The sequence below is a fragment of the Buteo buteo genome, chromosome 6, assembly GCF_964188355.1.
Source record: "Buteo buteo chromosome 6, bButBut1.hap1.1, whole genome shotgun sequence".
Taxonomy (NCBI): domain Eukaryota; kingdom Metazoa; phylum Chordata; class Aves; order Accipitriformes; family Accipitridae; genus Buteo; species Buteo buteo.
Genome location: NC_134176.1, coordinates 38,074,416 through 38,097,927, shown reverse-complemented (window position 1 = coordinate 38,097,927; position 23,512 = coordinate 38,074,416). Strand labels below are relative to the sequence as shown.

The window sequence follows — 23,512 nt, the reverse complement described above, 5'->3', positions numbered from 1 at the left end:
GCCAGTGCGTGGCCACTGAATCAGGCAGAGGAAGGCTAAGGGCAGGAACTGTTTATAGGCTCTGACCGCTCACTCTGGGATTTCTCTGCTGACACCAACAAAGCTTCCAGGACTGACTGTGGTCTTTCCCTCGTTAAACGCAAGGAGGACCACTGACTCTTATCAGAAAGACTAAAGATGAGAAGTTCTAGGTCCCATCCTGGATGTGTACACTGCTCTGCAGTCCTGTATGTCAACATGGAGGAGTGAGGATCCCTTACGGAGAAGCAATCAAGGCAATCAACAGCTCTCTACTGGGAAGGGAAAGAAATAGGCTACAGCAAACAGAGCTCTAACCCCTGCTCTTGCTACAGACTTCTTCTGAAAGGCAAATGCCTTTGAACTGTTAGTAACTGTTAGAGACAAAGTAGACCCAATCTTTCAGAGCAAAAGGCCTAATGTAAGTCTGCAGACTTGTACTATCCCACTGAAATTGAACACTTCATGATGTTAAACAGTCTATACAGCAATTAACTTAGGACACTCTTTAAAGTGGTTTTAAGAATGTATACTGCTTCATCTTTATGAAAGGTCCTAGCTGCATGGAGAATTGCATTTGTAAGTCAACTATGAAACACAGGCCACCAAATTCAGAAACTGTCCTGCAAACAGCACCAGCCACCGCTCCCTTATGTAATGGGAAAGCTTAGAGGAACTGATGAACAATTATCTAAAGATGCAGTTCAATGGCACCTTCAACCAGTCTCAGCTGAGTGGCCTAAAAAAAAATCCCCCAGGATTGTTTTGCAGCCAGTTTAAGCCAGTTCATGCAACTATTCAGGTCAGGAAAGTGCTGGTGCCAGTGCAAGAGAAGGAGAGGGGAACACACAGCTGGGAGCTGAATGAGTAGGAACACAGCAGACTGAGCAGTTTAAACTGCTACAGAGCTGAACCCTGGGGAAGTGCAGAAAGAAACTATTTGATCCACTTTTCAATTGCTACTGAGCGTAGGCCATGAGGTCCTACATGTTTGCTCCTTAATGCTAAAGTGCTTTTTCAGATATTTATAAAAGATCTTCCCTGGTTACAAGAGAGGCAACTAGATCCTGCCCCACTTACTTCCACTGAAGGCAGTGCAAATAAAACGGGCTGCTTTTGGTCAGCAAGGGCAAACAAAGCAAAACCCAACGAAGAGTGAAACTGAAAAGTAGCTGTGCAAAGGTATTCCAGAGTTAGAATTATAGACGATAAACTACCCTGAAGAGAAATGGCAAGTGGAGTCCCTTTGGATTTTGAACTGAAACCTGCTCTCTTGAATATTCTGCACTAACTGGGAAATGGAAATGATGTACAGTAGACAAATCTCCTGATGTGTGACAGATTGAATATTGGCACAGTAGTGGATAGAAGTTGATGCTCCTTGACTTGTAAATTAAATCAACTTTGAATTCTTTAGTAAGGGGTAAAGTGTGAATAAGCTGGTTGAAGGGAACCTAGCCTGTGTGCAAGTTAGGCGATGGGCAGATGCTCACTCTGCAAACAGCTGTCCTAGTCTGAGATATTGCTGCCCTCCAGCTGCCTCTAACTCTGCCACCCTGCTCAGGGCTGCTGTCTCTCCAGCAGTCGGCAGAGCTGCCAGTGTGAGTGCTCCCTAGTATAATTCAGGCAGGATTTGTCACATCAGTTTAAACGAGTGGTTTGAACTAATGCACCTTTACCCTCCACCCCGAAACATGTTGGGGAGCATATGCACAAACCCCGTCCACGGCTGAGCAGTTGGAGGTGGCCGACAAAGGACCGTGGTAAGTAACTGGGCTTAGTGATGCCTTCCAGCTGGGTTCGTGGGAAGGGGGTTGTCCATAGGTTTTGACTTCATTCTTGTTTACGTAGGAAAATTACACTGCTTTAAGTAAATGTACAGTTTATATCCAATTTACTTAAATGATTGCAAACCCTTGTGTAAGCGCTTACTGAAACGTAGCTTAAACAGATGAGGAACATGGGTGGGGCACCAGTTTCAGTAAATCTGTTAAACTGATATAAATTAAACTGGCGGGATTTCTGTGTGTTAACAAATCCTTTGCAACTCCATGAGGGCAAATTCTCCCATTATGTCCATACCCACGCAGGAGTAAACATGTATGCAGTACGACTAAATCACTTCAGAATTTGGCTCTGCACTAAGCCCAAACCAAGTTTCAAATTGTAACCGATCCCAAGCACCAAATCACAGCAAACCTGGTATTCCTCTGCCATTACTCCAGGGCAAACACACTACCTGAAACGCAAGGAATATGAAGCTTTCCATCCTCATGATCCCTGTACCTATTTTCCTCAGGCTTTGTAAAGAAATGTGAAAGAACTGTGGTCTCCCAGTACTTCAAAGGGTAGAGGTCTTGTAAATCTCAATATCCTGCCCACCCCAAGGAACAGAGCAGAGCTGGCTTTAGGTATGGGGGAGGAGAAAGGAAGTGCTTGTAGGCCTGAATACAACCAGCACATACAGTAGGTCTAATTCTTGTCCTATCAGCCTTGACGCAATGTGTCCTTTTCCTTCAGCTACTTTAGATAAACAGGAAAGGAAAAGAAAAAAAATCAGTGCTGGAAAAAATACAAGCCAGTTTGAAAGAAAACGTTATTGTGTTCTAATGGTGATTTCAAACAATAGTGAGTACAGTATGTCATATGAAAAACAGGGCTATTGCTATGATAGCCAATCATACAAAAACTAGAAAAAAAAGAGGCTTTTAAAAAAATCGTACTACAATAAGAATAGCTAGTGATTCAGAGCATTAAGTCTCTGCAAACAGCTTATGAGTAACAAAGTCTGCAAAGTGGTAATATTCTTACACCCATTTTTCTGACAGGAAAGGTGCTTTACAGGTAGGTAGAGTGGTTTGCTGTGGTTTGCAAACAATCCCTCAGTGTACCTAAGCCACTGCCTAGCAAAGCCGTGAATTGTACTACACTAGTTTCCTCTAACCATTAAACCATTCCAAGAAGTATTCTTTCATTAATGCCTTCGTACACAAAAACAGGTGAAAACTGGTTACACAGTAGGAGTAATCTGTTTTGGCACTCAGTACTACTTCCAGAAGCCAAGTCAACTTTCTGGTGTGAATGTGGGAGAGTTAATACCACTGAAAGGGCTCATTCTACAGCTGAAGACTATAAACCATACGCTTTCACAATGATCTTTGTACCTCTGGTGCAGAAATCCCTAATGAAAATAGACACAGATTATGACAGCAGACCCTCTCACTTGATAAATTTTGTATTTATGAATTTTGTTTATAAATACATTGGACACAGTAAGCCAAATCATTAATGAAGGGAATAGCTTCATATAAATCAGTGCAACTCAGTGATGTCCTGAGAAAATTTGATTGAATCAGTTTAATCTTTTATTGGTGGGCTTTTATCATTTGTAGCGTGGACATGAGGGGATCTGAAGATGCATTTATCTGTTTAATTAATTTAACAGATCTCTTTTACACCATGCAGTATGATGCACTGTCACAAATAATTAGCCGAAATATGGAAATTGATATCTTCCAAAGATTTTGCAGATGCTAACTAATTATCCCACACATTTTCACAAAGTGGTTCAATATTATTAACTACTAGCTGAAAGTGTTTACCCATGTTATCCATTGTGACTCAACAAGTCCAGAGCTGAGCGAACATTAGAACTAAGGAGCTCCTTGTTTCCACCAACATCCTCTACCCATTAGACTGTGCTGCTTATTCTCATTCTAAAGGAGTTAACTGTGATTAAGAAAATGTGACTATTTTTATCTGAGTTACCCATTAGAATCCACTCTATTCAGTGAACTGTATGGAATGGTCTTCCATTCCAATTCTTAGAGAATATCTTCATATTGCAAAAGAAAAAAACCACGTATTAAAATTGCCATTAAATGAGTCTCTAGAAGTGTTATGGATGGACTGGACCATACTGACAATACTCTCCTTTGACCCTATTCTAGTTCTTCTACAGAAAGGACTGTAACACATTATTACAGCAAAGGGAAGAAAGATGCTCTGGGAGACATCTTGCAGGATGCAGAGCTGCTGATGCAGAGTATGCCCTGGTCAGGTGATGTGGTCCCAGTTCTCCACTCATGCAGTCCCTCCACTCCCAGTGCTGCTGTACCTGCCCCAAGCATGGTCTGCCACTGCCTGGGGTTATTTGTCCACCCATCTGTTCAAAAGTTGAGAGTCAATCAACACTTTCACCTTCCTCATGCTCCACAGACAGTAGGGCTTTTGCTGGACTTCTTGGCTTTCTCTATATAGCAGGGTATGACAGTTGAATTTCTCTACTTGCTGCCTCCTGCTGACATTTTTCTCTTGTACCTCTCACCCTGCTCCTGCTTTCTTTCCTTTCTTTCCTTAAGCCCAGTTGACAGCACTGCTTTTCTGGGCTGTGCCCTTTGGCCGCAGGAGTAGTGAACCCTGTTCCCAAGAGGAAGCCTCATGCCCTAAAATGCAGGTCAAGTAAGTTAGCACTCCTGTGAGCTAAGTATTCTCTTTATAAAATATTTTAAAAAGATAACTTGTTCACCAAAGAACAAAAGACCAGAAAGGTTTATAACAACTCCTAACAGAAACCATCTGCTTGAACATAAAGCTGGGAATGTATCGGTATTTTCAATTCAGGCTCAGGAGCGCCAGGAGCAAAAATACCAGCCTGCAGGCTGTTGCTCAGACTTATCTTTCTGGTAATGAAACAGTTTTTGCAAGAGAAGTGTTATCACATCATTAAAAAAAATACTTCCAGAAAATCCCAGCATACCCCTTTATGAAGCTGAACATTTCCCTCTCACACACCAGAGTAAAAGGACAGGCTGCAACTCCACATGAAATATTGCTTGCTATTATAAATCAATCAGAGAGAAGTGCAGAGCTGATTCTGTACTTGTTCTTTATTAATAATGTTAAACTAAAGTTATATATTAAAATATCCACCACTGATTTTCTAAAAAAACCCCCACCAAACCCCAAACCTGTGAATTTTGACCATTATGGGAATTTTTGCTTCTCCTCTCTTGAAAATAACATGACCCATGGCCCATTTTTCAAGCCAGATTTCAGTCCTCTCCAGCCAGCTGTCAGGAAACCACAGAAGGTGCTTGAAAGAGCACAAGAAATGGCTGGTTCTAATCTGAAGGAAAAAAAAAAAAGTTGAGGAACAAGGCAGCTACTTGTGGCAGAATGTTATTTTTTCTTCAGTCTCTGCCTGCATATTTTCACAACATGTGTACTCTGTTACCCCGTCACTTCCCTCTCTTCCTTGGGTAAATATCTCTGCTTTGGAATAAAAGAAGGCCCAGGGGTGCTACTTGTAAGGACTGCACTTGCCTTGATATGTTGTTTTTGAACTGAACACATACAATGGACACATTTCAAACTTGGACCTTTGCCATCATAGATGTTGCTTTTAGTTTAACCTTCTCAGATGATGGGGCGAGGCTGAAGGTAAGGAAGAGGCTGGGAGTGGGGTCATACACTCTATCTTTTACCAGATGTGGGATCTCGTGGGAGCCAGGTGTGATAGCCCACACAAACCCCTCTAAGCACACAACATAATGGAGAGAGAGGGGGATGCAAACTGACCCTCTCAAGTGCCGGGTGTTTGCAAAATCAAATACAAACCCCAGGAAGAAACGGATGACTAGGCCATACCTTCGCCATCAAGCTGCTTAGATGAAAAAAAGGTGGCATGATTAATACTTTATTTTTTTAAAGAAATAATTTGTTTACAAGTTATTTGTGAGGAAGAGACTCAATTCAAAGGAGATTTTTCCCCACCTTCTCCCTGTAAACTGCATGCCCTGTTAAAGGCACTGTGTTTCATGTACACAATTTAACCTGCAATTTGCAACACAACAGATGGACTGGACTAGATTAGACATCTGTTCTGTAGAAGAATTAGATACAGAATGGGGACCTAGGAAATTCTGGATTAAACTGGCTCAGATACTAACCCCACTCAAATACTAACCCAGTTAAGGACACTGGGCAAGATACACTTTTCAACGTCATTCTCACGCAGCAAATGGCAATGCAGCAACAGGTAGGGGAAGGACAAAAGTTGGCAACAGGCTCGCCCTGTGAAGTTATATGCCAGGCTACTTCCAAGCAGCATGTGAATGCAGCCTGAACCCCTGAAAGCTGCCATGTGTACTAGGCAACTCGGAGCTGGGAAGAGCTGCCAGTGGGGCTGAGGGTAGTGCTCAAACAAAATGAATGTGGGAACAAAATGAAGTATTGAGCAGTTCCTGAAAGGTGGTAGGGAGGTCAGGAAGAGTTGTGAATTCTCTGCACTACACAGTGCTGAGTCCAGCTCTGCAAAGTATTTTTGAACATGTATTTTACATGCATGTGCTTGCTTAAATTGATAATATCTCCAACCTCATTTGATCTCAAACCTGGCAACAGATCACCTGAAGAGTCATGCTTAAATGCTTGGTCCTTACTATCCATCTCTTCCTCCCTAATCTCTCTGATTATCCCAATCTGATCCCTTCTCCCTCTTCCAAAAATAATACAGCCACTAAGGTCTTAACTTCCCCATCATTATACTGTAATTTCTTTCCCGGAATGTCTCCTTTTTATTCATTCTTTCCTCCTTGATCTCCCTTATGTCCTTCACTAACCCTACACATCTTTTCCCTTCCTACTTATTCACTTACCATGAGGATATGATAACCTATCCTCAGCTCTACAGCTCTGAGGAGTAACCAAGCACTTGCACAGAGCACAGATAAATTACAAACCTTATGGCTGCACACACCGGTACCCTTCCCTTTCTCCTGGAAAATCCCATCCAAAGGACCATTTCTCCCTCAAAACCAGGAAGTAATTTGCCAGCATGCAATGCAAGATTGGGCAGATGATATTTAATTATCTATTTACTTCTAACTACATTGGCACACTGTGATTCTCATGTCACACATGTGATATTCCCTTTCCCAACAGTGCACCTCATCTAAAGCACAGGCAGTGATAGACAGTTGAGGGAGAAGGCGCTGTTAGAGAAATGCTATAAATGGGCATATGCTGGAGCAACCACTAGCACGTGTTACGTGTACAGAGATTGAGCCAGTCCCTTGGATAGTCCTGAGACAAGAGGAATCAAAATCATCTTTATCATTAGCTTTTTGCAGTGTAGAGGGATTTAGCAGACATATTCTAAAACTAGGTTTTGTGTATCAAAACAGAAGTAAAAATAGAAAACTCTGTCCCTGTTCAGTTGTTTGAGAAATCAATGTTTTTCTTGCTGTTCTCCCAGAAAAGATACAGTAATGAAAATAGCCTGTAATTTGGAACCTATCAAGCTCTAGGGCATTTTACAGCCCAGAACCCTGAAAGTCCAAAATAGCTCCACAATGGACCATATTTTCTAGAAGTTGTGAATTTATTTATACACACACACCTATCTGTGCAAACTCTAAGAGACGTTAGGAATACAATAAACTTAAAGTTCCATAGCTCCTTTACTAACTAACTGAACTAATTACATTATTTAAGTAGGTTTTTATCCACTACTAAGATGCAAACAGTTCTGGAATAAAACACAGCAGTACTTCATAGAAGCCAAGCGGTGTTATGCAGCAGCAAAAACCATATAAAGAAAGCTAATAACATTATAGGAGGAAGTTAATGAACAGCAGATACAATTTGGCATGGAAGGGCTAACAGGGTTTTCACCTATAGTATATGTGCTATGTTCCCAGTGCTACAGGACCCAGCTCTGTGCTGTGACAAATGGCTTCTTTTCTTGGTCTAGTGCAGGGGAAGTCCTCTGTCCCCCTGGGTACTGTCAGGAAAAGAAGAGTTACTATGAAAAGGTGCAGAAAGCCACCCAGAGCTTGGGCAATTCAAGCAGTACCCCTGGCACAGCTGGCATCCTCCAGCACACGCTGGACAGCTTATCAGGTGACGTGACAGCAGGACCAAGGCTCCATTTCAGACGCTGCTGCCACTCAGCCCAGAAAATGGGTAGCAGTCCTCACCAGGCTAACTCTGCAGTAGAAGACTTAACCTAAGAGGATAGGTAAGAAATAAAAAGGTGTGAGACTTGCCAAATCACAAAACCTTGTAACATGATGCTAGCAATGGTATGTGTGCAAGAAAACAGAGTAACACCGCAGACAACTAAAAAAAGGTGTTGCCATGACCTGGTAACTTCAGATAAAATGATATGAGCCCTGCTGCTGCATGCCCCATGAAGAAAAAGGGGACTCATATATGCAGCATTTCACTAGCTCCCTTCTCTCTTTTACAGTGTCTCAGTTTCGACTTGAATAACATCACCCTGTGAAGTAGAACTCCAGAGTCATCTAATGAACATCTGAAATCCACTGCTGCTTACAAGGGGGCCAAGATTTCAAGACATAAGAGGTAAAATAATTCCCAGTAGGCCTCCTACAAACATCTTAATGTGTCTGTACTGAGCGGTATTTTCACACCGTTCCCTTCCTCTCTCCTTTGACTGGATAAAGAGCTAGGAGGGAAAAAAAACCGTACCTATGAATACCAATGTGCAGGGAACCCTCATAAATTCACTTCCCGTCAGTCCAACAAATGAGCCCCCCCTGGGAGGCCGTGAGAGAGCGCCTTCTCACAACAGCCTGATTATGAAGTCAGTTCTCTCATGAAATACTCTAACCTCACAGGGACAAGTATCGTAATAATATGAAAGTATCATAATGGCTTGAGCACTGTAAATTACTTTTGTTACTTGGGATGTGTGGGGCATTTTTCTGGCAGGCTGGTTCCCAGTGATGCTGTTTGCATCTCTGTATCACTTGAGAATTACTCTGAGCCTGAAAGATTCATGTGCTGTACAAATTTAATTTCAGAATAGAAGTGTGATTCTCCAGACATCAGATTTTAGGCACTCACTGCATCCATCATAATTTTAGCAAGCTGCTTTATCACTGCCCTATTCTCCTCAGAAACATAATGCATGCTACCTGTTACAGTCCTCCCCAGTATTTCCAAAATTTTCTAAAAATAAGCTGCTCATTGATTTTTTTATTTCAGGGATTGCCATAAGTCTACAGTACTTCACTACTGATGGCATTTCTGTCAAATTCCAGATTTGCCTTTCACAGTTCTCTGTCTTGGACCTTTTCCATTTTTGCAGTTTTCAGATCCATCCACATTTTGCAGCTATCCGTGTGTGAAGGCATCCTACATAATAATCGGAGGAGGTACCTCCTGCTCCTGTTTTATTTCTTTCCAGTCTCCCTAGGGTTTCTGGGGCAGCACTTTTGCATGTCAGTACACAAAGCTAACCTCACATTTATCCCTTTCCTAACCCTAAAAAAGAAACTGTCCTTAAAACCATGTTTCATTTCAGCTGTATCCTTAAAACCCCAAACTCTGTGAAACTAGAATGAACTAGTGTAAATCAAACAGTGCTCTTACCACTTAGACCCACCCTGCAACCCTTTCCAATCAGGGAATCTAAAATTACCATATTTACAGCATCTGCAGCAGAGCCAAGTACAAAACAAGATGAATAGCTGTGACGCACAAGGCAGAGTGTGGAAGTATGCAGCTGGGCCTGCAAACAATATAGGCACTCGGCGCTGAAGTCCATCTAATGCTTTTCACAGACTGGAGTGACTAAAAGGGGAAGGGGGGGAGGGAGGAGAAGAGAAATTCCAGGAAGATGAGTGAAAACACAGCAGAAATCCCAGGCTGCTTCACTAATGGGTAATTGAAATGACTCACAAAAGGTCTAGTAGGGAATTCAATTAATTAGGGACGTGACTGCGCGGAGGGGAGGAGGGAAAGAAAAGAATGCTGGCAGTACAAGAAAATCACTCCTCTCCATTCACTTAAAAACGGGCCTGGAAGAAAACCTCAAGGGAAGAAAAAGCCAAGTTTTCAAGGCAGGGCCTCTACCCCTTCTTATGCACAGAAAAAGGCCACAGTGGAACCACCCTGGCTTCATGGGAGGAGAAAAGGACAAATAAGCACACCCCTATCACCTCCCCTCCTCTTCCTAGACTTCTAATGAAAAGGAAAGAAAAGAATAAAATTTGATATATAAACTACATCACCATTAAGGCAACTGGTAACAAGAAACTATGAGGACAAGACAGGAATGATGCAGGATAGATTAATACAGTGCTCCTAATAGCATCCCCCTCTTTGTAACACTGCTGATTATTCCATGTGACAATGAAAGGAGGGCGATAGGCAGGAGCAGGAAGATGAATAAATGAAAAAAAAGTGGGGACAGATGAAGGAAAAAATGTAATGCAAGAAAGGCAGAGCAGCAGGAATGGGAACACTCAGGACAACTGGAATTGACAGGAGCAGGGAGAAAAAAATGGAAAAGGACTAGATGGGAGAAGGTGAAGAGAAATGGGGAAGGGCATGGATGAGAGAAATGGGAGGGAGAAAACCTGAAAAGGAGGAGAAGAACAGATGCAGGAAGGGTCAGGGAAAGAACGAGAAGTTTCACAATCAGTCAGCAGTTAGGACTTGCTGTGATGGGTACACAGGAACAGCGGTGTTGATTCAGCAACCATCTATTGACAAATACGGCTTCTGACCAAGCCTCAGAGACTAAATTTACACTAGTGCTAGTTTAGAAATCTTGGAGAATGTGCAACCTAAACTTGCAGGCCCACAACTGGTCATTCCTGGTAGTGGAACAGCAGGGAGAGATACAATGACCAAGGGCAAGAGCTCGCTCATGGGATGGAAGTGGGATCTGCAACCTTGCAGGATAACGTTACCGTAGCTTGAAACCTAGCTCTTGCTAATTCTGACTCGGAGCTGTTATTGCCAGGCTGGCTGTTCAATTGCTTTACACAAAGAAACTCATGGTCATTGTTTACCTTAGTGAATCATGAAGAGATCTAACAAAAGTACTTCTTAGGCCCTATCGGGTTCAGCACTGAATGCCCTCTGAAGGCTCAGATATGCTCTCACGCTCAAGGATCAAGATACTATCACTGTGAAAGGTTGGCAAAGTTTGCAATATGCTGCATGTTTGGGCAATTAGCTGAGTATTTCTGTTCCCGGGGCTGTCAATCTGACATCTTAGCAAGAAAACACATAAATCAAACTGTATTCCTCTGCCAGTGAACTGACCATTAATGTCAGCTCCACTGTCAAATGACTTTCAGAAGAGCAAAAGATTTTTTTATAAGCTTTATATTTACTGTAATAGAGCAAAGAAGATATGACACTGCCCAAGAAAACAATTCTTAGGTCATCGAGACATACTGCACTAGAAGGAAAAATACACTATTTAGGTAACAAGAACCAGTATGACACGAATATTTTTATACTAGTGTAAATACACTAGTGCCTAGACACAGAGATTGCACTACTGTAACTACATCTAGGCTTTCACAATGTTTTAAGTTAGATTAATGCAAAAATGGGTATACAGAAAAACCCAGCTGATTCTGAGTCAACCTTCCAACATGACACTAAGGAGCGCTATGCTGCTGCAGGAATCATCTTTCAGAAGAGGTGTAAAGTTGACATCCAAATTCCTATGGGCTGGTTTAAGAAAATAGCCCCTAGAAATTTTGCAAGACACTGTTGTTGGTGCTCTGGATGAACGTAAATGTATTCTAGTTTCAACCAGCTGGGCTGGTAGTTTCTATGGAAAAGGACTACAAACTGTGGGCATTCAGTGCCTAGGTGCCTATGCAACAATGTGATTGTCATACAAGAATTACAATACAGCTATAAAATGTCAGTTAAGTCAGGCGGCCCCAATAGCAAATTCAAGCTGGGCAGCCAAAGCACCACTTGACACAAGTACTTTATTTGGCTTCAAAGTTCCATTCTTTTCAAATTCTCTCTCTAACATGTCTAATGAAACAGACAGTGCAATGTGCTCAGAAGGTCATCGGTTTCTAACCGGAGCGCCTCCAAAATTTAACAGGGCCTTGATTCCATTGCCAATATAATTTTGTCCTTTTTACTGGGTCTTCATCAAGTTATACTCATGAGAACTGCAGGCTAGGTCAACATGTACCTCGAGGCTATCTGGATTCTGTTAAGCCAGGCTCACACTTTTTGTCCAGACCCTCCTCTCCCCCTCTTACAAAACACTCAACAGAAAATAAAAAAAATCCCCTCTCTTCTACAAAATTAAAATAATTAAAAGAAATTTCTTTTATCTCTCTAATTAAGTACCATCCTGTATTTAGTCAGTTGGCAGCACCAAAGAATGATTTTTCTGTATTCCACAATGTCATCCCTCCTCCCTGGATCTATTCAAAGCCTCTTGTACATATTTAATCACTCCTAGCCAGGCCTGGCTAATGAAATGCAGGGCCTTGCCCTGCCCTGACCTTGCTATTTCTATTTTGGCTCAGCACAGACTCTGCTAGTTGGTTAAAAAAAAAGTTGTTTCTCTCTCTTGGATTTAAAGGTCCTGTTACTGGCAGGGGGTATGGTCAAGGACACTGCTGGAAACAGAATGACTGACTGTGAACACTGCTTTGCAAGACTACTGCAAGTCCAAAAAGGACCACATCAACTTAAGTGCAAAGTTTTCCCCCCTTTTCTCTTTGGCTGGCAAAGGTTGGTGGCACTGTTCATCTACTGGGAAAGGCTTATGGCTAGATAATTCTGTAAGAAAAATGGACTGCTCAAATTGTTTGCAGCACTCTTTCATAAAGCACTGGTATTCGTTCTATGGTTTTGGGCACTTACTGCAACTAAATATGTTGGTTTTCCCCATCTGCCCTTCCTATTTGCCAATACAGCAATTTAAAAATATATTTTCCCTTTCTGAGAGCTCGTAAAGAAGTGTGATCCCATTTATGACCACTTAGGAAATGCTGGATGTTGGGTTAGCCCTTTTGTCACATGATGCTGGTTGCAGGAATTTATCAACATACCAATCACAAGTCAGAAATGTTTCCAGAGTACAACAGGACAACATTTACATGGTGATTCATGTGGTCTTTTTAAGCTGAGTTTGTTTTCAAATGTTTTGTGATTTTGTTGGCCATGAGTTTTGGTGTTCAGTTTGACATACTGAGTTGCTGGATGAACCATAAACCATACTTGAAGTCAGCAAGGGCAAGGGCCATCTTTTTATTCTTTGTGTGTACACAGTGCCTTACATTGTGGAGCTCTGGATGCTGAATAGGGGTCACAGATGCTATCGCAAAACAACCAGTAACAGCACAAGGATCTTTAGGTACTCAGACTGTCAGACAAATCAGGCTGAGTGGCTCAATTCACCATTGTTCCTCCAATTATCTCTCAATGGAGGCACGCCAGAGAAAATGGTGCTGAATAAGACGAAGATGCCTTTAGCTAGCTGCCTAAAACTAACGTCCTACATCCCATGGAGCACTGTGAGCCTCAAAAGCTGTCTAAGGACCAGGGACATAGGTCATATTTCTAACGGCCAGAATCAGTTTAACAGGTCCTTATTAGCTCTTCTGCATGCGCTGGAACTGACACAAAAAGAGCTAGATTAGCATTTACAAGTCCAGTCTTCTCTCAGCTCAACTAAAACAAACAGGTTCAAGTTGCAACATTCTGTTGAATAGAAGCAGTAAGACATTAGAAATTGCTTGAAGGAAGAAATGTTAAAATCATGTTTGCAATCACTAAAGTCAAACAATACAGTTGTGTCATTTGCCTCTTAATACTGTTTATCGGGTTCTTTTTTAGTCTGGATTTCTACAAAGACAACACTTACGCAATCGCATTCTGTAGCCCAATGTATAACTTTTTCAACCAAGTCTGACAAAGGATAGGGGTTCTCAAACATATGTGAGGTTACAGAAATTCAGTAAAAAGAGATGACCAAGTAGAGGAGAGACCTCTTGTAATTGTCCCTGGTTGGCTTACTAACTTACCCATTATTAGATTCCATGAAATGCACAAGGAGGATTTCTAAGTACGCTAACTGCAGGAAAAACTTGTAGATACAGTTAATCAACCACAAGGTACAGATCTGTACCAAGCCACATTTTATTAGTTAACTACACTCACAGGTTTGTCAGAGCTTCAGAAAAAAACCCTGAAATTGTCTGTTTCATAGGAAAAAGTGGAAACATACAGCTTTTGTTGGGATTGTGCTACCAGTCTTTCCACCACTGCAACACCTGCAGCTGAGGGTATGCTATCCTGAAAAAAATAGCTTTACTTCACTGTCCCACATGGTTTGACACTGAAGCCAAATCACTGTAACTGTGAATGGCTAGCAAAAGACATGGTCCCGTGCTGTCCTCCATCTCTCTTTCATGCAGCCTCGCTGATTCCCTTGCACTAGTGCTCCCTTGCTCAGGGAGAAAAAGCGGCAAAAGGCTAACCCACAAGTACAAAGTGAACAGATTTCTGAGCTCCCTTAGACAACTGACTGAGGAGTCTGATGAGCGCCAGAACTGACGCAGAAGTTGCCCTTCAGTTGGCTACCTGCTGGTGACCATGAGTTGAGAGATCAGCATTACTACAACCTGAAACCTGGCTATGGTCTTATGTGGCCAGAGTCAAACATCTGCACCTGGTGGTCCTCACCCAGCAGAATGGCTCCTTGGGAAGACACACCAGGCAGCGCCATTTACGCCAACTCCAAGTGAGTAACAAACCTTCATGAATCCAGAGAAAGACAAAGGCAATATTCAGCCTCTTTTCCCCCGTCTCCAAGCAGATCTTTGATCCACCTCGGGCCTCAGCCCCACTACAGTTGTACAAAATGGAGCCAAACACATGGCATGCTGTTGTAGAACAAGCACACTCACATTAATTATCTGTGTCCTTGGTTTCTCTGTGTTACGGTCTGCTGCAGGCATTTTTGTCGTGATTTTACACTGCAGACATCAAGACCATTAAGTGCTAAATCTCCCTTGCTTACGCTGTTCCTGATGTTTGGCAGAGCTGGAGAATGCTACCTCGGGGTGCTCCTTCCCTGGGAGCTCTGGCGGGATGTTGCAGTTAAGCCACATCCACACAGCTAAAACCACAGAATTTAAAAACAGCTGTGAAATCCAACTGTGTCTGATCTGCCTTGGTGTTTGGCCGGCCTCTGCGGGGCCAAGTTTTTTTGACTCAAGTAAAAATATGATTTAGCACAATTCACCAGACTAGGCAAAAGCATTTGTGGAAGTTTTTTTCAACCTACTTGTAACAAACAAATTTGGGCCACCACCTATACATGCCAGAAAAAATGTTTATCTTGCTTAGCCAAAATTGAGCAAAATAGATTTTTTGGCAGCATGGACAAAGCTTTAGGCCTGACTTTTTTTTAAGGTCCCCTCCTAATTCCAGTTTTCCATTCCCCACCCTTTGGAGTTTCTCAGATGATTCTCTCTCCCTAATGGCTTTTCAGTTTGGGTACTGTCCTTTAATTTTTTCTCCCTTTTTTTTTTTCTTTCCTTTAGTCTTTTTTTGCATTTGCTTTCTTTCTATCCTGTCTCTTGGAAACATATTAAAAGATCTCCTATCTCTACCATTCCTACCTTTTGTTTGCCAAACTGTTTTCCCCAGCCAAAGGCATATCCTTTGATACCCCTTGATTAAACTTCCAATGTGTTAAATGATTGGGAAACAGCAATCTTAACAGTGGCCTAAGACTACTATTCCAAAAAACATAAGGAATTTTTTTATTTACATGTGTCTTACTAATACAGATATATATATGTATAGATTCATGTATTTTAATACTCTCACCACTTCCTCAAAAACTAGCACAGAAAAGATATATGTAAGGAAAAATGGACTAAAGTGGGACTTTTAAGCAAGACAACTTCAGAAAGAGCGGAAAATAGACAAATCCAATAGCTTAACATGGAAAATTGGAGTCTATAATTTCCAGACACACTGGCCTTCCTTCTGATACTACAGACTTCATATGTTTCCCATGCAGTGGACCTCAAAAATCCTATTTATTTAGCATTAACAGCATGAACCAATTATAAGATGGCTCACACTCCAAAAAGCCAACAGAGAAATTCTCAGCATTCCAGCTAGAACTTTCTGAAATTTTATTTGAATTTTTAAAATTCAAAGTCAGACTAAGTCTCACACTTTTCACAGTAAGCACTGTAGAATTTTGTGTGTGTTCCCAAGGCTAATCACACTAACCTACGTAAAGGCCTAAGTGCTATTTATTTTCTGCTGAATAGGTTTCCTAAAAATTTTCTCACTATCTCCAGAGATCTTAAATCATAGTGGTAACCAGTTGTCTTGGGGATGACAAGAAGCAATTCTGCACAGGCAGTTGTTCAAAAGAGCCTCCCCAGTGAATTCTTCTAAGAGTTCATATCTGCATGTATTAGTAAGAGCCTCCAAACCATTGCCTCAGACTCACTTTTCGGAATATATGAGCACTTGAAATTAGTTCCTGATAAACTTGTCAAGGGCTCATTTTATCACTTTTTAATTGAAAGCAGGTCACTAAAAAAAATTTGTCCATGTTCAGAATGCAAAAGTATTTAGGAGGGATATGACAAGTCACTCAAGCAACACTGAGTGTTCAAATAATGCTTAAAAGGTCAATACATAATGCTGCCCAGAAAAAGAGAAACTGTGCTTAGGCAACCTCTATGCATGCTTCACAGTCACATCAGGACTGGCTCCCAAATACAAAGTATGTACATATACCATGCTAGTAACTGATCAAAGGCTATTGTTACTCATCACAGACTTAGAAAATATCATTAAAAGCTAAACTGTATCTAGAATATGTTAACTCTCATGGTCAATTTATCAACAGTTCAAGAAAGAAGGCTTTGGTTTGGTTTGGTTTTTTAGGAGTCCCATTGGAAACACTGATGGCATCTTCAGCAACTGCATCACAATTGTTCTGATACATTTCCATAGTGGGTCTTGGCAGGTTCAGACAAGAAATGGGAAGGCTGAGATCACTTTCTTGCTGTGTATGTTACTCTGAGATCCAAGTCCTTGTTGGGTCAGAAATCACATGGTGTATTAAGGGCTTAAGATTAATTCTGGAGATTTGAACTCCTGTTTTGACCATAAGCCATGAATGGAAATGGGCTACAGAAAAAATAAGTTTGATGAATCTGGGCCATGGAATAATAGAACTTCTTAATCAAGCAAAAATGAGTGAGTTAATTTAAATAATAGATGTGCTTTTAGCATCCTGCCAAGTAGATCACACCATTACCTTGTTTTGGGAATCTGACAAGAAATTACAGTATTAGGTATTTTATATTAGAGGAGAATTTTTGCTGGGATCCATTTATGTTGGCAATTTCTATGTTAAAAGGCCAGGAATAATCTGCTCCATTAAAGAATGGAATGAAATCTACTCTCTTCAGGCTGGTTAGCAGAGTCCCTTTGTCTTCTTTCTGATATAGACCAGATTTAAATGTAAACTGACTATTAGGTGAGAACTCTGTTGTCCATTACCAATTCCTGAAAACATGTTTTCGTCTCTTTATAGCGAATACCAACATTTTTTTCTACTGGGGATAAAAAGTAGTAAAAGCAAAAGTAATATCCAAGCCAATCCCCAACCTTCAGAAGACTACACAACATGCCGATGACATCCTATACTTGGGTAATATATTTCACTAGATGATAGATTAAGAGAGATTTCATACGGTATGTAGGGATGTAATATTAACATCAAATACATTCCAACTCCCTTATCTAATCTAATGAGCCATTTAACAGTTGATCTATCAGGTCAAGTCTTTGAATCTGTTGTGTACCATGGGAGTAAAAGATGCCTACTATTTAAATAATCATCTTTTTGACAAAGGTGAACTTGATCAGTAGTAAAGATTGTTTCCAATCAACGATCATCAAAAGGTCTCTTCTGTTTCTTTCCAGATGACTACACAAAACATCACAGTACATAAAATACCTTGGTCTAATCCACTGCCACTTGTTTTCCTCTTCACCATTATTTCTTGAGCTTTATGAAGTACTTTTGTAACTGTTTTGGGCCTAGAGAAGGCATGCTTTTGCTTTCATATGGAAACTGTAAACACTTTCATCCTTCCACTGCCAGAACACACACACGCACACAAGCTGGCACATTCTTCTAATCACAAAAGTATAAAAAAAAAAAAATAAAAATCACAGCTGTAATATTAATAGCAAATATATTCTGGTTCATGTCTGGTTACACTCAGGTAAACACTGATAAGTCATGTGTGAGGCTCTCATACACAGCTCTGCCACTGCAACACCAATCCTAACATGCCTCAGCCTCTTTTTAACATTGTCATACAGCTCAGTCTTGAACGGCTTCTCGCTGATTCACTCCTCTCCAGTATTAATAATATACATGATTTATTATAGTTGGCCATAGTTGGTAGTTGCTTTTTACAGAAAAATAAATATATGGGCCTTCATCTCCCCCCAGAATCTGAAACTTCAGTACAGATAGGCAAGTATGCCAAATTCTGCAGCAACGCTTCCTCCAAATGATAACTTTCAGGCGTCACTCCTGAATATTTGCAAAATACATGATGAAAAAATCTGTCCATGTTAAGCTGTTCTGTATGTCCTTCTAAATGTTGCACAAGTGGTTCAACAATATATATAAGAAATCAAAGTACCACGTTAAATGAAACTGTCTATATTGTGCAACTGTATCCCAAATTAAAGTAGTGAGCTCTATAAGCACCATCTTGGCCATCTTAGGAGGTACATACCCTGCCTGATTTTTGGTCAACCTGTATTGCGTTTACAGCATGGGGAAATTGCAACCCTAGCACCATTTTTCAAGAGCAAACTAAAGTTAAGACTTAAAAGCAATAATGCTGAGGCAAATCACAGTATCTTCCCTCCCAGCAGTCCTAGTACAGTAGTAGTTCTTCACTACTTGCTACACTCAGGCAGTGTTTGCGGAAAGTCACTGATTACCTTGAAGAAGCAAGTGTCTGACCTATCCATAGCACTCACCTCCAAGTGCACAGTATTCCTAGCACAAAATTAAACACTGGGGACTAGTTTGCCATGGCATTCACAGCAGGGCTTTACAGCATGCTCAGTCACACTGTGTTCAGCACAACATACCGAGAACAAAACACTTTAGCAAGAAACACTGAAGAACGCTGAGCGAATGGCATGGTATCTTTGGACCATCACCAAAACACCAGGTCTTCATAATACAAGGTAATATGCAAAAATAGAGCTTAACATAAACAGTAGGAATAGGAAAGCGTTGCCAGACGTTAATGAAAAGCTAACTTTCCTAGCTTGGGAAAATTCATTCATCACTACAAAGCCATTGCTTTGCAGCTTGGTTCAACAGCAGAGAAGTATGCCTAAAGAGTTCCTTATAGGTAGTAAGAATTTTATAGATTCTTTATAAAAAAAGTATTACTTTAAACATACCAGGTTCAAATCTAATGTGCAATCCTATGAATGTCTAATCAGTTTTGCTTTCTTCCTCTTCTCACTTTCAAATTCTGGTCTCCTGGACAACCACACAGCAGCAGAAGAAATTTCCAGTAGTTCAGGACATTTTTGCAATTACTAAATCTGGTTTAAATGACCTTACGATAATAGGCATTACCATGTGTAATAATCACCTACAGGGAAAAAGCTTTGGCCTAAATGATCAATATTCTTTCAAAAAGAACGATGAAGATTGCTGCCTCAAAATGCAATCACTGTACAAACCTGTTTTAACTTTCCTCTCTGTAGCCTGGAATGGACTACCTGAGATAAAGGGGCATGGCACAGAGGAGCTATGCTCTGAGATGTCGTTCTTTCTTTGGTGTAATCAGGCTGCATCATGGTCCGTAACTCAGTTTCTGCACTCACAGCTTAAAGGGAAATGCTCAAAAGCAAGAAACGGACAGCAGTGGGAACGCTATGCTATGCAACTCCTGATTTGTAAGTCAAATTGAATTATATAGATGGAATCACAAACACTCAAGGGCCCCCCTAACCCAGGGTTCACTCTTCTTGCAGTACAACATTAACGTCTTTAAAGAAAGCAGCTGCCTTTCCACATGCCACCGTGGGCCAAAAATAAGCTGCCTGGCCTAACGTGACTGACCAGACACACACTTTGCCTCTGTTCTAGGACCCTGTAATGCGAGCAAGCTCCAGGGGGACGGGGCACCACGTTGGATGCTGCACTCGAAATGCCTGTCTTCTTCTGGCACAGAGCGCCACTATTTCTTTTTAAAAATCCCCTGCTCTTAGCAAGGTTTGTTTTTCTAACTGGTTCCCAGCAACCTCTTGGGGGTTCCAAGCCCAGAAAAGTAATTACTGCATTACTTTGGCCACAGACACAATATCAACCTTGTTAGACTTGGCCTGTGGAGACAGCCAAACACCTGCTGCTGCAGCATTTATTTGATAAGCTTCATGGTTCGCTAACATAAACCTGATCCTGCTGACCTGCAGGAGGATGAAAAGGAGCCGGGGGGAAAGGGTGGAGCAGGTAGGCGATCTCACGGCCCTCCAGCCCAGCAGCTTACAGCCCTCTCTCTCTCAGCGAGCTCCCATTTCTCTTTGCTTTCTTGTTCCCTGGTGAGAGCTTCAGAGAATTGGTTTTCCCCCTGCAGTTATGCAGGCAGATGTGGAAGGGGCTAGGATTCCCATGCCTTATGACGGATTAACTGACAAGTGCAGGATCAATACGGGAATTGTTCTAGCTCTGGCTGCATCTGCAGCCTTCCAAAGCAGACAGAATAGCTGCACACACTCTTGTTGGCATGGTGGTGTGTGCACTGAAAGGCTGGCTTAATACCAAAGTCCATTAGTTAACAGCAAGGGGGGAAGGAAGGGCTGCAAATCAGTCAAATCAACAGATAAAAGCTTGGGGAGAAAAGCAGATGTAGAAATAGAAACTTGATTTTTATTCCTCAAATGCCGCACTTTTCTTGTCTAGTACAAAAAAAATAGAAAGTAGGGGTAGAAGGAAATAAATAAGGTTTTGTCCCGAGCAGGACTGTCTCTTCCAGTGGATATTGCCAAGCAATATCTGAGGAAAAAACAGAAGTGCCAGGGGACTTAGGAAGGAGAAAATAACCTTCCCAACTATGGAGCTTGATATCAGGAAAGAAACTTATTCTTCTGACAGGCAAACTTGCCTCCTTCTCAGCCTCACCTTTTTCCAGGCAGAGGGAATCAAAAGTCGACTATTTAGCAAACCAGGAAAGGACATTTCCATGTATCTGCTAGTTTACACTTACATGGAAAGGGTTTGACCTCAGTATGTTTTCTAGTGTACCTCTGTCTGTGTATGATGATAGTGCATCTTGGAGATACACAATGTGATTCACCCACTTGTGAGACAGCGAGAAGCAGATGAATCACTTTGGATGACATCAGAGCCAGACCAAACTTTTACACAAAACTTGGCAAAAATCTGAAGAATAAACCCCTGAACATGTGTGAAATTGTCTACATGAGCATCTTCCATCTTACTTCACCTTCTTCTGCTGGCTCAGAACTTCAGAACTTTATTTCCTGATGGAGAAAAAACTGCAAAAATTCAAGTAATATGCCACAAGACATTTTCTGGATAGATCCAATGCAAATCAAAGCAAAAACCTCAAAAGAAAACTTCTCTTGTGGATCCTCAAGCCCTGTTTTGCAGGTATGTGAAATGCAGATGATGAATGATAAACATCTGAAGTTTTGGACTAGTACCAACGTTCTACTTTTGTATTCACCCTTCACTGTACAGGACTCACAGCATCAAAGCGAAACACTAAGTACACTCAGAAAACCAGCATGACTGGATTCTCAGAGCTCTACTAACACAGCCGACTGTTCTTCAATTTCTGACTTTATTGACTAGCCTGTTTCTCTCCGAGTGATACAAGGCAAATTTTTTAGAACTGGTAATTAAGGAAGAGAAACAACCTGATACTATTAAGAGACTCTTGTGGAAAGTGCTGCAAGCAAGAAGAGAGGGAGTGTAAGTGAATTTGACCCACACGGGGAAGCCTATATTGCTTGGAAGCCTGTGGGTGCAAAACATCCACAAAGTAAGTGTTGCCCAGCATGAAAATCTTGAGAGCAACGCACAATATGTCCAGCTCCTGGAAAATGCAGCAAACTGAATCATCTTAGTTTCCTTGAAAATTGCTCATGACTGAAGCCAGTAACTTCATTCTTCCTCTACCATTTTGCTTCAGGGTCTATGCCAATGTTCACCAACAGGCTAAAAGCAAGCCAAAACAACTCCAAATGCATTGTTCACTCACCAGGCAGTGGTGATAAGGAAGAACTCATGGCCTGTTCCCCAACAGCTGCTAGAAAGACCAGCAGCAAAACTCCCAGGCTATCGACAGTTTTACTGCTTGGAGTTCTCTAAGTAATAAAGCCATCTCATTTCAGAAAGTATTAAGCATCATCACAGGAAAAGTATTGCAATGACTATAAAGATCCTCCTAAAGGTATTTCTGTAAAAAACCTATCATTTTACAGGATGCTCTTCTATATTATTCTGCCTTTTATTCTTAAACCTAGTTTCAGACTGTGAGCAAATGTACACCTTGTACAGCAGCTTCCGCCCATAGTTTCTCCAGAGCATCGTACATGCAGAAGCTCCCTGAAGGATATAAGTTTCATGGTAAAATACTGGTAGACTGTTACACTAGCAGGAATAGTTTTAAAGAAAGTTGAACAGGTTTGACAGCACCCAGGGTGAACTACTGCTGGTTATCATCTCAGAAGTGGCACCCGAGGAGCTTGACCTGACACATCAGCAAAGCACTCTGAAACCACACTAAGTTTGGAACACAGCAAGGCAAATGAGAAACAACAATCATGGCCGTACAGCTTACTCAGACCATCCCCAAGAGAGCAGCCATATGCTGACAACGAACACTGCAGCCGAAAGGAACCAAAATTGTACAACAGCTTCTTAAAATAAATCCTCCCAACAGGCCCCGCTTCCTGTTCTGTTAACAGCCACCAGAGGAGTGGAACTTCCTCTGAGTCACGTAAACGCATGTGTGCTCAAGAGCACTAAGCTCTGGGTGCCCAGGCACGTGTGGCTGCACACGCTCTTGTGCAGTCAGCTACAGAACCAAAAGAAGAACATGAAAGCAGGATGTCTCTCTCTTCTCTCTCTCCGTTTTCTTCCTCTCTGCAGAGAACTTTATGTAGTTGAAAACTGAAAAATTGTGAGCTTTTTCCTCTCTACAGGTAAAACGTGAGCAAGTGTTGCAGGCCCTTAATAGCACATGGGTAACTAGAGCTCAGCCTGGTACATGTACTCAGAGGTAACACATCACCCATGCTGTGTCATGTCATCCCTGGGAATCTCCAGGATCGAGAACTTACCACTACACCATTTTGTATGAAGGATCAAACTGGACAGGGTCAGGGTAGAATATCAAGATAAAACATTCTTCATGATAACTGAATGTTGTGTTCTCAAATCTTTTATCTCATTTTCAAAAGCATATTTCTACCTTTATGCTTGTGAAGACAACTTTTACATTGTGAACCAAGAGTAAGCAGTACAGTAAGTTGCCCAAGTTTGCAAACACACTAAAACAGGTTTCTTGAAAATAACTTCCACATCATATGCCTTGAAATGACTGTTTGAACCCCATCCTTCTCCCCA

The 23,512-nt window shown here is 41.5% G+C and overlaps 1 protein-coding gene and 1 long non-coding RNA gene across 10 annotated transcripts in view; one reads left to right on the top strand and one right to left on the bottom strand.

Moving 5' to 3' along the window:
- The window catches only part of RAD51B (RAD51 paralog B), a 457,119-nt gene that overhangs the window by 137,267 nt on the left and 296,340 nt on the right, over window positions 1–23,512 (bottom strand). Inside the window, exon 11 of one of the 8 annotated variants that reach the window (XM_075030463.1) lies at window positions 4,960–5,146. The exons of 6 other annotated variants lie outside the window; for them this stretch is intronic. In XM_075030463.1, the coding sequence (XP_074886564.1) occupies window positions 5,142–5,146 (5 nt within the window). In that variant the 3' untranslated portion in view covers window positions 4,960–5,141. Of the gene's footprint in view, window positions 1–4,959; window positions 5,147–7,645; window positions 8,030–23,512 lie in introns of those variants that run through there. One more of the 8 variants, XM_075030464.1, reaches the window with a different exon arrangement.
- LOC142032179 (uncharacterized) lies at window positions 1,630–14,187 on the top strand. Of its 2 annotated transcripts, none has more exons than XR_012650769.1 (3): window positions 1,630–1,781; window positions 8,273–8,388; window positions 12,404–14,187. It is a non-coding gene; the product is annotated as an uncharacterized LOC142032179 (long non-coding RNA). The 2 variants fall into 2 exon arrangements; XR_012650770.1 differs by lacking the exon at window positions 1,630–1,781 and adding an exon at window positions 7,962–8,041.